This window comes from Euprymna scolopes, chromosome 15, assembly GCF_053919585.1.
Source record: "Euprymna scolopes isolate OS-2025 chromosome 15, ASM5391958v1, whole genome shotgun sequence".
Taxonomy (NCBI): Eukaryota; Metazoa; Mollusca; class Cephalopoda; order Sepiida; family Sepiolidae; genus Euprymna; species Euprymna scolopes.
Window position 1 is genome coordinate 73,503,898 of NC_136496.1, and position 12,424 is coordinate 73,516,321.

The following is a 12,424-nucleotide window of genomic DNA, read 5'->3' on the forward strand; positions in this document are numbered from 1 at the left end:
CTTGAATATATAAAAACAATTACATGCAATCGTCTGGTGAATTCTCATGAGGAAAATTCTTTGTAGTTTATACAAGTCTATCAAACATGTATGCAGTGTGATGATTAATGTATGGAAATGAGTTGAAGATAATGTGTTGCATGAATAAGAATGATGTATCTATAATAGGAGTTTTAAAGACAGGTTTAGATCTTCAAGAGGAGGATTAAATCTAAATAAGAAAAGGATATGTGTGCAAAACATGAGACTTTGTTGGCCTGGTCACATTGAATGTATGAACAAGTGTTTGTGGATTAGTAAATGCAGAACAGTTAAGGTGGCAGTTAATTGGTAAAGGAAAGCTATGGAAAATGTGTGAGTAATAATGTATTTGAGATAAAGGGATAAACACCTCACCAGACATACGGTAGTTCGGAGGTCAATTTCTGAATGCTGTACTGCTATATAAAACAAATCTGATCATAATGTGCTTAAATTTGTAAGATTTGGTAAAATCTCAAAGAAAGAAACTACATTTCTTTCCTGGGTATGTGTAGTTCTACTAATGATTAATATCTTTTTGTATAGGAATGTGAAAGAAACACTATCCTGAAAGATGCCATGAGGGAGCTTTATGTTCCACAATTGGTGGACTCTTGGCTGCGAATAATGGTAAGTTGGAATTATTTTTTTTTTTTTTTTGGTATTTGTGCTATATAATGAAACTTTAAACGAATGCATTTCAAATAAAAACACTTGTGTGTCATGTTGAAATTATAAATTCCAAAAATTATTAAAAATAATTCAGTAGAAAAATAATTATAAGTAAAAATATAATTTATCAAATTATTGAGTTTTATAGTATGTCTTAATATCGAAGAGTTGTGTGACCAAGTCTGTATGATAAACTGACTTATCTCCCTTGCCTTTTTTGAAATCTGCCATGTTAGCAGAGCTTTTGCTGGATCATTTTTAGTAATGTTTTGGAATTTATAATTTTGACATGACACATACGTGCATGATAGTTTTTTTTTTTATCTTAAATGTGTTTGTTTGAAACTTCATTCTACTGCACCAGCACCAGTACCAGTTTTTTTTTTGTTTTTCTTTTTAAGATTTTATCCTGTTATGTTGAACTGTTTTTTTTTGTCTTTTTCTCCAGACCACTTACCAAACAAGTCACTCTGATATCACCTGTCTGTGCCTGAATGTTGTAGGCAAATATATTTCCTGGATCGACATCAACCTAGTGGCTAACGAACAATTTGTTGCTGCTTTGCTCTCTTTTTTTAATCACACAACATTACGAGAGAGTGCATGTGATTGCATCCATGAAATCATCTCGAAAGGGATGGAGCCAGTGGCAAAGACCAAACTTATTGAATCATTTGCTTCGGTGCTTGATAGTGCCGGTGTTATGTGTCCCAATGAGGTGAGCAAATTTTTATCTTTATCCATTATATAAAAATAAAAAATAATTTTTGGTCCCCCTGACAAAAAAGGGATCGGACCTAGTAATTCACTCCCCTTCTATCTGTTGGCACTTTTCTCGACAATCACTTCTCGGATTTTTTGACATTTTGCACGAACATTAGCCATGGTAAAAGTAAATTTTTACCAGAACTGATTTTCCAGGATAATTTTGGTTACGCCCTTTGGGGTAAAATTGACTCAAAATTCGTTCATTTGTTTGCACTTTTCTCCATAACCACTCCTTGGATTTTTTAAAAATTTTGCACAAACATTAGTCATTGTTATAGTAAACTTTTTACTCATGGAGAAGGACCCCACATATTTTTTTTTTTTCCTTTACTATTTTTGATTCTTGCATTTTTTATATAAAATGTGATTGTCTTGTAAAATTCTCAGTGACTTCCTTTCTAATGTAAACATGAGATTTGTTTTCAACACAATGTACCACTAAATAGCAATTTTACGGGGTTGAATAAAATTTAAGAAAGCCCAATACATTTTAACTTTAATTTCCCTTGAAACAACATTTAATAGAAGTATTTGTGCAAGTCCACATTTCAACCTAAACCAAAACACAGAAAAATCTTTATGGTGTACGCACCCTCATGTAACAAAGATGCCATATTCCAGAAGACGCGCAAATTTATCAACTAGTTTTATTTTTAACTAAGAAAATCAAATTTTATGAGTAGAAACAATTAACTGACTTGTGTCGCTATCTTGAAAAGACAACTTCACAATAATTCAAACTTGTGAAATCAGTCTTGTTAGGCTAACAGTTTCACATTAATTGCTGAAAATTGTTTAAAAACGATTTTTATATAAAAAAATAAAACTACTTGATCGATTTACATGAAATATGACATTTTTGCTTCAGGACGGGTGCATACATAAAAGATTTTTCTGTATTTAAAAATTTTTTTTCTCTAGGTTTAACTGTGGACTTGCACCAAAATATTTATGTCTCCAGCGGTAAAAAGAAGCACACTCATTTCAACTTTTTAAAAAAAAAAATTTTTTTTATTGATTTTTCACTCCAAACAAGGCACAGTAGCACTTAGATGTAAGGGGGCTACTATTTGGGACAAAATTTCCAGGGATACTATTTAAAGAGTTGAGCAGCTAGATGTCTGTTCACATTACGCTTGAAATTCTGCAGTTCTGGAAGCAGGGATCTGGGAGGGAATTCCAAAGTCTAGCAGTTCAAAGGAAGAAATTATTTGAGTAAGTTTTCTGGCATCTAAGGATCTCTACGGTGTAGGGGGTGGGAGTCAGGGATATTTATGTTGAGAGGGAATACAAGGGTTTGCAGTTCGGCAGAGAGCTTCTGTTAAAATACTTGTCAAATAGGGACAGAGGTTGGAGCATGATTCACAGTGCGGGACCTATTAGGTTGGCCCCTCTTTTATTTTTGAATCCTGTCTATGAGTAATAGCAGAGTTACCAGCCTGATATGGCAACTATACTCCATGCCTGGGTGAATGGTGGCCTTTTAGAGGTACAGGATACTCTGAAGTGTAAGTAACTTTCTAGCACGGTAGAAAGAGCCCACCTTCTTCGCACCAGTCTTCGTAATGCCCTAGATATATTTGTTCCAATTCATGTTCCCTGTAAGTGTTAAGCTGAGAAGTTTGAACGACGAGCCTGCAGGTGGAATAAGCTTAGTCTTGGGAGCATTGAATGTTACCATCCATTTATGCCCCCATTCCACTACAAACTGGAAGTCTTCCTCTAAGATTTTGGCCATTTCCTTAGATATTTGTTCATTTGTTTTCCCTCTCATGCTAGTTATAGAGCGTGGTGTCATCAGCAAATATACCCATCTTGGAAACAATTTTATTAGATCATTTATGAATAAGAAGAATAATAAAGGTTCAAGGATCGACCCTTGAGGCACATGCATTTGTCATGTTTTGAAGGACGACCATCATGGACAATCTGAATTTTTCTCTTATTTAAGGAAGATTTGATTCAGTAAAACCATATGACTTAATTTTCATGAAGACCCTTGTGCCATACTGTGTCAAAAGCAAGGGATATATATAGGGTTATTGCCCTAGCCTTGCCTACTTTATCCAATGCATAGTATATACATTCAGAAATTACAGTTAGGATATCTGCTGTAGAACAGGCTTGCCTAAATCCATACAGTCTGTCGGAAAAAAGTTTCTCTAACATGTTTGTATAGATTTCTAGTAGATTATCTGAAAATGCCAATATTGTTCATAGAATTTATAATTGATACTATAATCATATTTATTATTTAAAAACCAACCCAAAATCTTTTTACACTTGTTTCATTGTCATTCTCTGGCAAATTCCAATCTATATAATATTAAAACTTTATTTTGCTTTCTTGTCATGTACACTTAATCTGAAGTAGAAATCTAAAATAAAATAGAAGCGTTATTAAGACATCAGAGAAAGAAGGGGTCTATTAGGATATGACAATGTATTTTTTATTTTTATATTTTTTTAAAACATCCTTTGACTTGAATACTTGTAAAAACATGATCAACCAATGTAAAGGTTAATAAATTATATATTTAATATATATATATACCAAATATGCACCCAATGTTTCGCTGATTGTCTAGAATTGACATAAAATTATTCAGTTATATATGTATATATATATATATATATATATATATATTTTTTTTTTAAATTTATTTTTCTTATATTATAATTTCATTGTGAATTGTGCACTAATTCTATTTTGTAAATAAAACGTATAATTTTTTATTATTAAATGAACATGAGTCGGCAGCATAAAATAGCAAAGTTTATATTTCAGAAACAAAATCTTGGAATTCTTCCAATTAAATGTTATTTTATCAACATTTCCTTTACAGTTTTTTTAAAAATTCAAATAGTGAAAAAAAACAAAATTGGATGATTTGGACTGCTGTTTTAATCTTATGTTATTCTCATAATGTTTGACCGATGCAACCTCCGACTTTCTTCAAGTGTATCTTGTCAAACTCTGGAATCTGTATGGAATTTTGAACGGAATGCTTTGTTTAATCCACGAGAGGAGCATACTCTTGTTCTGTCAGTCATGGTTGAGTAGAAATCTTAATTAATTTGCAATTGTATTTTAATATTACTCACGTTGAGGATTGTACTTTCAATCTCCAAAGGAGTGTCTCTCAGAAGAACTGATTTTTACTTACAACTTTATCTCAAAGAAGGTTGAACATTACATCAGCCGAAGCAGTAGTTTGAAAAGTTAAAATGCAAATTATAAATCCTCATTTAAAAAATTAAGAAACGTGATAGGTTTTTATTTATATTGGAAAAATAAAATTACAATTTGAAGTTATTGTTCACTTTTCTTCAAATTGCATATATATATATATATATATATATATATATATATATATATTTTTTTTTCATTTTAGGGAGAAGAGGGTGATTATCTTGCCAAATTGGCTAAACTTGTCAATGGAATGGGACAAAACCTTATCTACTGCTATCAAAAGTAAGTTTTATATCATTATTACAAAAATCAAAGGAATCTGAGGAGGGATTATAACCTCGTTCTGATTGATGGCGTGAATAATCATTTGTATCATACAATTCTCTAACTTTTCATTCTTTTAGCTTTTTCAAGAACAAATATTTTTCAAGATTTGATGTCTCTGAACAAGGCACTAATTAGCCAAAAAATGATGCCCCCTCCCCGTTTTATTTATATTTTTTTTTAAAGATTGGTCTAGAGAAAGAGAGCATGGCATGCAAAGGAGCTTTTATGTTTGTGGCAGCCATATTTTCTTTGGTCCGAATGCAGGCATCAAAGAAATTAATTCACTTGAACTTTGAACATCACCACTTCGCAACTAAGATTGATATTAAGGTAAATGCTATAAAAACAAAATTACTCTCCTCAGGATGCCTACCCTCTGAAAAAAAGCATGATTTTTCTCAATGGACAAAGCAGGTTGTCGATTGCTTCAAACAACTGACCTCAATGTTTGGAGCTATGGGTTAGGTATACGATGACGTTGACATCTGAATCAACAATTCCCAGCATGCTTTCAGTCACCTACAATTATCCAGTCTTTTCCCGGAATCACAATAGGCACAAAAATTTAGATTTATCAGGCGCTTGTTTGTATAATCTATCTCTGACAGCGAGACCTGGTCAATGAGAGCTGCAGATCTCAAAATGTTGGTAGTGTTTGACCTCTATTGCCTCTGTCAAATTCTACATGTCTGCTAATACCATTTTGTCTCAAATACACAAATTTGGATGCAGAACAGGATCGTTTCCCTTCACCAAGCTATTTTATAAAAGATTTTGGCGGGTTGGCCGCACTGCATGCAACATAAGTTCATCTATGAAGCAATAGCTCCAAAACCACTCCAAAATTGCTGAAGATGCCGTGAAGGCCAGCTGAAAATGTTACACGCCATCAAAGCTGAAGCCAACTTATCTTAGGTGCACAGGTCTTTGGTGTTTGCTGCTGGTTCTAGGACTGGCTACCCGTAACTATCTTGGCAACTGCGAATAGTAATACATGATTTGCTCATCTGGGATGTTGTGTGTTCTCTGGAGGAGCTCGCTCAACCCATCTTCAGTGAATGCTACCTCTATTCAGTCAATTTGAACATGATTTCAGAGACTGTGCTGTACTTCTGCTACTCTGACCTTTCTATTATTCCTTACACCATAAAATTCACACAATTCCAAAAACGATATACAATTTTTCATTTGTAACAATTTTATCTATTATTTACTTACCTTCCCAGTAGAGCAAAGTTAGATGCAAGTCTTTTTTTTTTTTTTTTTTTTTTTAATATGCAGAATCAGCTCCCTAAAAAGAATCCACTCTGAACTGGGTAAAAAAAAAATAATGTAAAGATTGCCCTTGTCTATGAAGATTTCCTGAGTTGAGGGCAGATACTTCACTTTGATCATAACTAAAAGGAAACTATTTTCTGTATCTCTATGATCTTTTTATGTCTCTAAATTTGACATTCCTATTTTGTCACCTGATTTTTTTTGTTTTTTGTTTTGTATAAATTTGAAATTTTTCAATTCAACATTAATTCTTTTTAATTGAAATGTTGCAACATTATTGGGAAACTTTATTCAAATAAAGCAAAAATAAAAGTAAAAAGTTACCTTTTTATGAAAGATTGAGTAATTAGATTTATATTTAGGTGAGATTAAATGAATTTAAAATTTTAATTTGTAGATTTGTTTTTTTTTTTTATTTAAAGAAAATATGTAAACTAAAAGTTTATAGGAATTTTGAGTTGAGATGAAGATGCATAAAATGAATTCAAAGCAAGTCTATTTCGGATGTAACAGATTATCTCTGAATAAAATAAAGTTTTTGTTTCAATTGTTTTACTTATTAAAAGTAAGTTAGAGCTTCTTCAGACTTTTACTCCTACATAACATCTCTTCTCTTGATGATGATAATGTAACTCTTATTTTCTTTGAAGATTGTTGAAATCTGCTGACATGGGCAATGTGATGGTCACTCTGAATGCAATTGAAGCTAAGGTGCCCCTCATTCTACGTTTCCTTGGCCATGAAGATGACGATATCTCTGAAGCCGTGATTGGCTTTGGGCAGGACTATATTAATCTGCTGAAACAGTCTCCTAGTCTCACTCAACGCCAACGGGAAGACGTTAAACAAATGCTTTACATCATTATCAAGAAAATGAAATATGATGATTCGTACAACTTTGAAACCGAGGTAAAAAAACCCCAAAAAACCTCTGCATCTGTTTTGTGTTCAGCTGTTTTATTTTCTTTATTTTTTAATTGATAAAAATATAAGCTTTGCCTGAAAATTTCTGTTCATAGTCTATCACTTTTTATTTACATGCTTTTTTCTTTTTGTATTTATCCTGGCATTATTTCACTTGTATAACAATGTTATAAATTCTAAACATATTTGAAAAATGAATTCACATTCAAAGGCCACTTCATTTTTATTTTTTTTTTAACGAAAACAAAACAAACATATACAAACAGTTGTATTTAATTTAATGGTTACGTTTTTATTTTTCTGATTAGTTTTATCTGTTCTCGAACAAGCTCAACTTGCAAATGTTTACTTTTCATTTTGTTAGGGTGAAGATGAAGCTATATTTCAAGATTACAGAAAACAAGTTAAGATTATTTTTAATAATCTTGCCCAACTGGTAAGTTTTAACATTTTATTTTATGTGTAAAACTGCTTTCCTTCAAGAGAATACTTTTATTCTGTAAAGTTACTCAGGTTTATTGTATTTTGACACTTTTTGTAGTGGCCATATTTTTTAATTTAAAAATTTTTTTTATTTTTAACACTTCAAGCATTCAAAAATTTGTTTGCTTTGTTCAATGGCAAATGAACTGTTGTTGGCTATTTAAATGTTTTCTTGTTTGCAAAGTATTTTTTGTTAAAATAATTAAAAAATATAGGGAACATTGGTAAAAATTCTGACTTTGTTTCTTCTATTGGCACACAGATCTTTATGGGTTGAACTTTGCATTTACTATGAAGTTTGTTCTGGTGCTACCTGACCAGGTTGCCTGAAGATACTGGCCTACTGACCTAAAATTCACCAAATAATTGATGGTCCCCCCCCCTTCTCTTTGCAAAATTCAATCATGTTCTGCAAAGTCAAAAACAAAAAGTTTTTCTCTACAAAACGACCAAACCAAATAATCATGTGAAGATCTAAATAACTTGAAGCATAAAACCTTATTCCAAAATTACTGGATTTGGCATTAAATAGTCTGAAAAGGCTTGATATGCCATAGAACAAAACTACCAACAGTTTGTAAGCAAGAGTATTCCTTACTAATAAATTCTCACTTTTAATGGTTTTTCTTGTGTGTTCCATGGAGAGAAGTGAGATGAGAATGATACAATGGATTTGTAATGTGAGTCTTAAACATTGGGTTAGATCCAATTGTGAGAGAAGATTAAATTTGGACAGCATAGGGAGATTTGTGCAGAACAGGAGACTTAGTTGGTTTGGTTACCTTAAAAGAATGGGTGAGGGTTCTTGTTAAATGTAGAACAGTTGAAGTAACTGGTTTAGTTTGAAGTGGAAGCCGATAAGGATGTATTTGAGAGAAAAAAAGGATAAAGATTTGGCTTGAGATAGGTTAGTTTGGAAGTCAATTTCTAAAAGCCGTTCACCATATGCCAACATCTAAAATGGATATGTCATAAAGAATGAATGATAGTTGCTAAATGCTTTTATTGATAATCATTTGAGAGAAATAAATCAGAAGAGTAATAAATGAATTGGCATCCTCCACTCTTCCCATTTCTTTTTTAATGGATTATACCATCCATTGTGCATGAGAACAAGCAATATTTCAAAGGGTTTTAGTAATATATAAATATGAGGGTTATTTCAAAAGTAAAGTCTCCCATTTTTTATATTTTAATTAAAAAAAAAAAAAAAATAGTTAAAGAACTATGAAGACAGGAGTGATACTATTAAAATGAGCAACCTTTTTGCCCCAGAATTTATTTTTCTACCTAGTCACCACCATTCTCGGTGCAGTTTTTGCCAGGAATTCAGTGCTGCATCACTGCTTTTGATGCAAGTCCATAACAGAAGCTGCTTTCTTAGTATCTCACATGGTCAATATCTGCAAGAAAGATGAAACTTTCAGGTCATGAATGCATAAGTTTAATCTCTCTGATCCATTCGAAAAAAAAAAAAAAAAAAAGATTGGAGGCATTACTTTTTGGAATACCTCCTTGCATAAATAAACAAAAATATTAGAAAAAGTTTTTTGTATGAAAAATACTGACTCAACAAGTCATGGGTGATTAAATATATCAAATGTTAACTTGCTTATATTTGAATTTCCCAATAGGATTCCGACATGGTGGTTTTGAATGTGCATACTATATTAAATAACACATTGCCTCATTGGAAGACACTGGATTATTCTGATGCTGAGATGTCCCTTATGCTGCTTTATATGCTCGGAGAAGCCATGCCTGTAAGTACTGCTGCTGCTGCTGCAACCATTTGACATTGATGTATACAGAAAGATCTTTTATTAAATAAAAACTTGATTTTAATGTTTGAGAGTATTAACTCCTTCTGCACTGTCTAATATAACTAATCAAAAGAAAATGTCGATAGAATTAAATACTAAAATCAATTAAAAATGCAATTTTAGTGCATGTTTACATTGGTGATCTTTTAAAAGAAAAGGCGTAGTAGCGGACATGATAGGGCAACTGTCTACCTCACTGAGATTACTTTCGGTCAGAAGCTGCGACCTCCTCTGCTGCCAGTCGTTGTGGGTTCGCTCCAGTAGACATGAGCATTGGAGGTTCAGAGGGTGTTTATCTGATATGCAACAGATACTACACCTAAACTGCGCAAGCAAGTTAGGAGCCAAGGTGGAAAGTCCTATACCGAAGGATAAAGCACTGAGGTCCCGACTAGTCATTGTCAAGGCTGACGGACTGCATGATGATGATCTTTTAAACTAATGCATTTCAAATGTAAACAGTATTACATACTTGTCATGGCGAAATTACTATAAATTTCAAAAAGTTAAGAAAATGATAAAGTAAATGATATGCTAGAAGTATTTAAAATAAAACATGACAGATCCTTAATTGAAGGTTATCTCCTTTGTTTGTCATACTGAATTGGTCACACAACTCTTCTGCATTAAGACATGATAAAACTTGATAATTTAATAAATTCTATTTTTACTTGTAATTATTTTTCTACTGGATCATTTTTTTCATAATTTTTAAAAAATTTATACTAATTTTGGCATGACATAAATGCCTAATGTTTTCACCTGAAATGCGTTGGTTTAAAAGATCAACAATGTAAACAAGCATAGCAATTTTTTTTTTTATATATGAATTGACATTTGTGATAAATTGGCAAACACACACAAAGACTGGCTCTACTTTATATATTAGATGTACACGGTTTCTTATTGTTTAGAGTGTGATAACTTTATTTTTGTTCTTCATCTTTACTTTATGTAATCCTCAAATAATGGTATAACTTTTAAAATTTTTATTTTAGTCTTCCAGCCATAATTTCACATCTTATAAAGAAAAGGCTCCTCCTGTACAAGAGATGATGCGATTGGTAAGTTTCGTTTCATATACAAGCATGTCATTTATTTTCATAACTTCTGGATTCGTTTCATGTTTAGCAAATGATTAATTTTTCTCGTGCTACAAATAAGACGTTACTGAAAAACAGCTTAATAAAAATAAAATACAGACAAATCTTTATGATGTACATACTTGTCATAGAATGAAAAAGTCTTATTCAAAATTTATTTTAATTGCGACTACCTTAAAAGAAAAATGTCCACGCTAATTCTAAAATATATTGACCGATTCCTTATTCATTTCTTTGTTCTAAAATAACTGCTGCAACTTGCTTAACAATACTTTTCAGCCATCATTTATGAACAAATTCCTATTTCTTTCATTGGCCACGCAAACCTTACTCCTACAAAACATCTTTGTGGAATGTGGAGCTTAGGCTACTGCGAGAAAACGTCACCTAAAATCCAACACTATGAAAGACATATTTAAAAACAACTGCACAGACAACATTCATTTTTGAGAGATCAAACTATACCTAAAAATATAACATCAAGCCCTTCCAAAAAACTTTAAATTTTAAACAGATAACCTTGTTCCCATTAAAAAAAAAACAAAAAAACTAAAACACTTTGAAACAAATAAATAAAACAAAAAACGATCTTCAGCATTACATGACCCAACGAAGGTCTGTGCTAATTAAATAAACCAACCAACCTATTTCTTTTATCCTTTTTCTCTCCTCTCCTACTTCTTAGCAATTGGGGGCGGCAGGGTTGACTATATTATCACATTTGTAGATGAAATACTCAAAATGTTTCTTGTTAAAATGTTCATTCTCTTTTCTTTATACATGAATCTACCAGCTACCCCAATAGTGACTTTCAAAGATATCACTCCTACCTATAACAGGCGGACAATTATATAACCCCAATAGACATATCCAACATTACTGTATATCATATTGTGATATTTGCTGTACGAGGCGCCTTGAATGAGTTTCTAAATATTTTTTTACATACATTTAAAATTGTCGTATACTCTTGAAAATTTAGTATATTATTGCTCTACATCTAATGACATGACTGACCAATTTTTGATTTCAGGTTCAAATGAACAGCTACAGCAGGAATTGGAATACGCCATACTAAAGCTGATTGTCACAGCTGGTAATATTTCAAAAATACAATCTGGAGATGAGGACACTTTAGAAAAATGAAATGCAATAAAATTTTGTTTTTAAACTTGAAAAAAATATGCCACAGAAATGTATGGAATGCTTCAGACCACTTTTGGGTTATTTTGTATGAATCAAGCATCAGTTTTTGAGTGGCAGGATATGAGGGATTGTGGCAGGAGTAAGGAAGTCAGAAGTTTGATTGGCCAAATAAAGAATTTCATGACTAAGGACCATTTTGCGTCTATAGAAATAATATTAGTGTGAGAACTGTAACACAAAAATTAAGTGAGGAACTGAAGATGTAGAAGATTTGCACAAAGTTTGTCCCAAGGGTGGTCAGAGAAAATCAAACTATTTAACCAAGATGGGCATGAAGTCAGTGCCTCACCCTCCCTATAGTCCAGATCTTGTCCCATGTGACTTTTGGTTATTCCCTAAGCTCAAGGAAAATCTTAGAAACTGTCATTATGAGATAAATGAGATGAAAGAGGCTGTGATGAGGGTTATTGACACGCTCGCACAAGAGGACTTTCATGGGGTCTTCCAGAAGTTGTTGGAATGGTACAACAAGTGCATTGCAGCCAGAGGAGATTACTTCGAAGAGAACTAGTTTCATGTGTACTATCAAGAAAAGTGCCCATATGAAAAAAGTCTGGAAACTTATTTTAGACATCTCATACCTATTCTGGGATACAGTGGTCAGTTTAGTTTTTAATTTTTGGTAG

At 32.3% G+C, this 12,424-nt stretch overlaps 1 protein-coding gene across 1 annotated transcript in view; it reads left to right on the top strand.

Moving 5' to 3' along the window:
• Window positions 1-12,424, top strand: part of LOC145293905 (exportin-T-like) — an 87,412-nt gene that overhangs the window by 46,840 nt on the left and 28,148 nt on the right. Inside the window, exons 6-12 of the mRNA XM_080140711.1 lie at window positions 568-651; window positions 1,142-1,411; window positions 4,857-4,936; window positions 6,910-7,168; window positions 7,548-7,619; window positions 9,301-9,429; window positions 10,488-10,553. Of these exons, the coding sequence (XP_079996837.1) occupies window positions 568-651; window positions 1,142-1,411; window positions 4,857-4,936; window positions 6,910-7,168; window positions 7,548-7,619; window positions 9,301-9,429; window positions 10,488-10,553 (960 nt within the window). The remainder of the gene's footprint in view (window positions 1-567; window positions 652-1,141; window positions 1,412-4,856; window positions 4,937-6,909; window positions 7,169-7,547; window positions 7,620-9,300; window positions 9,430-10,487; window positions 10,554-12,424) is intronic.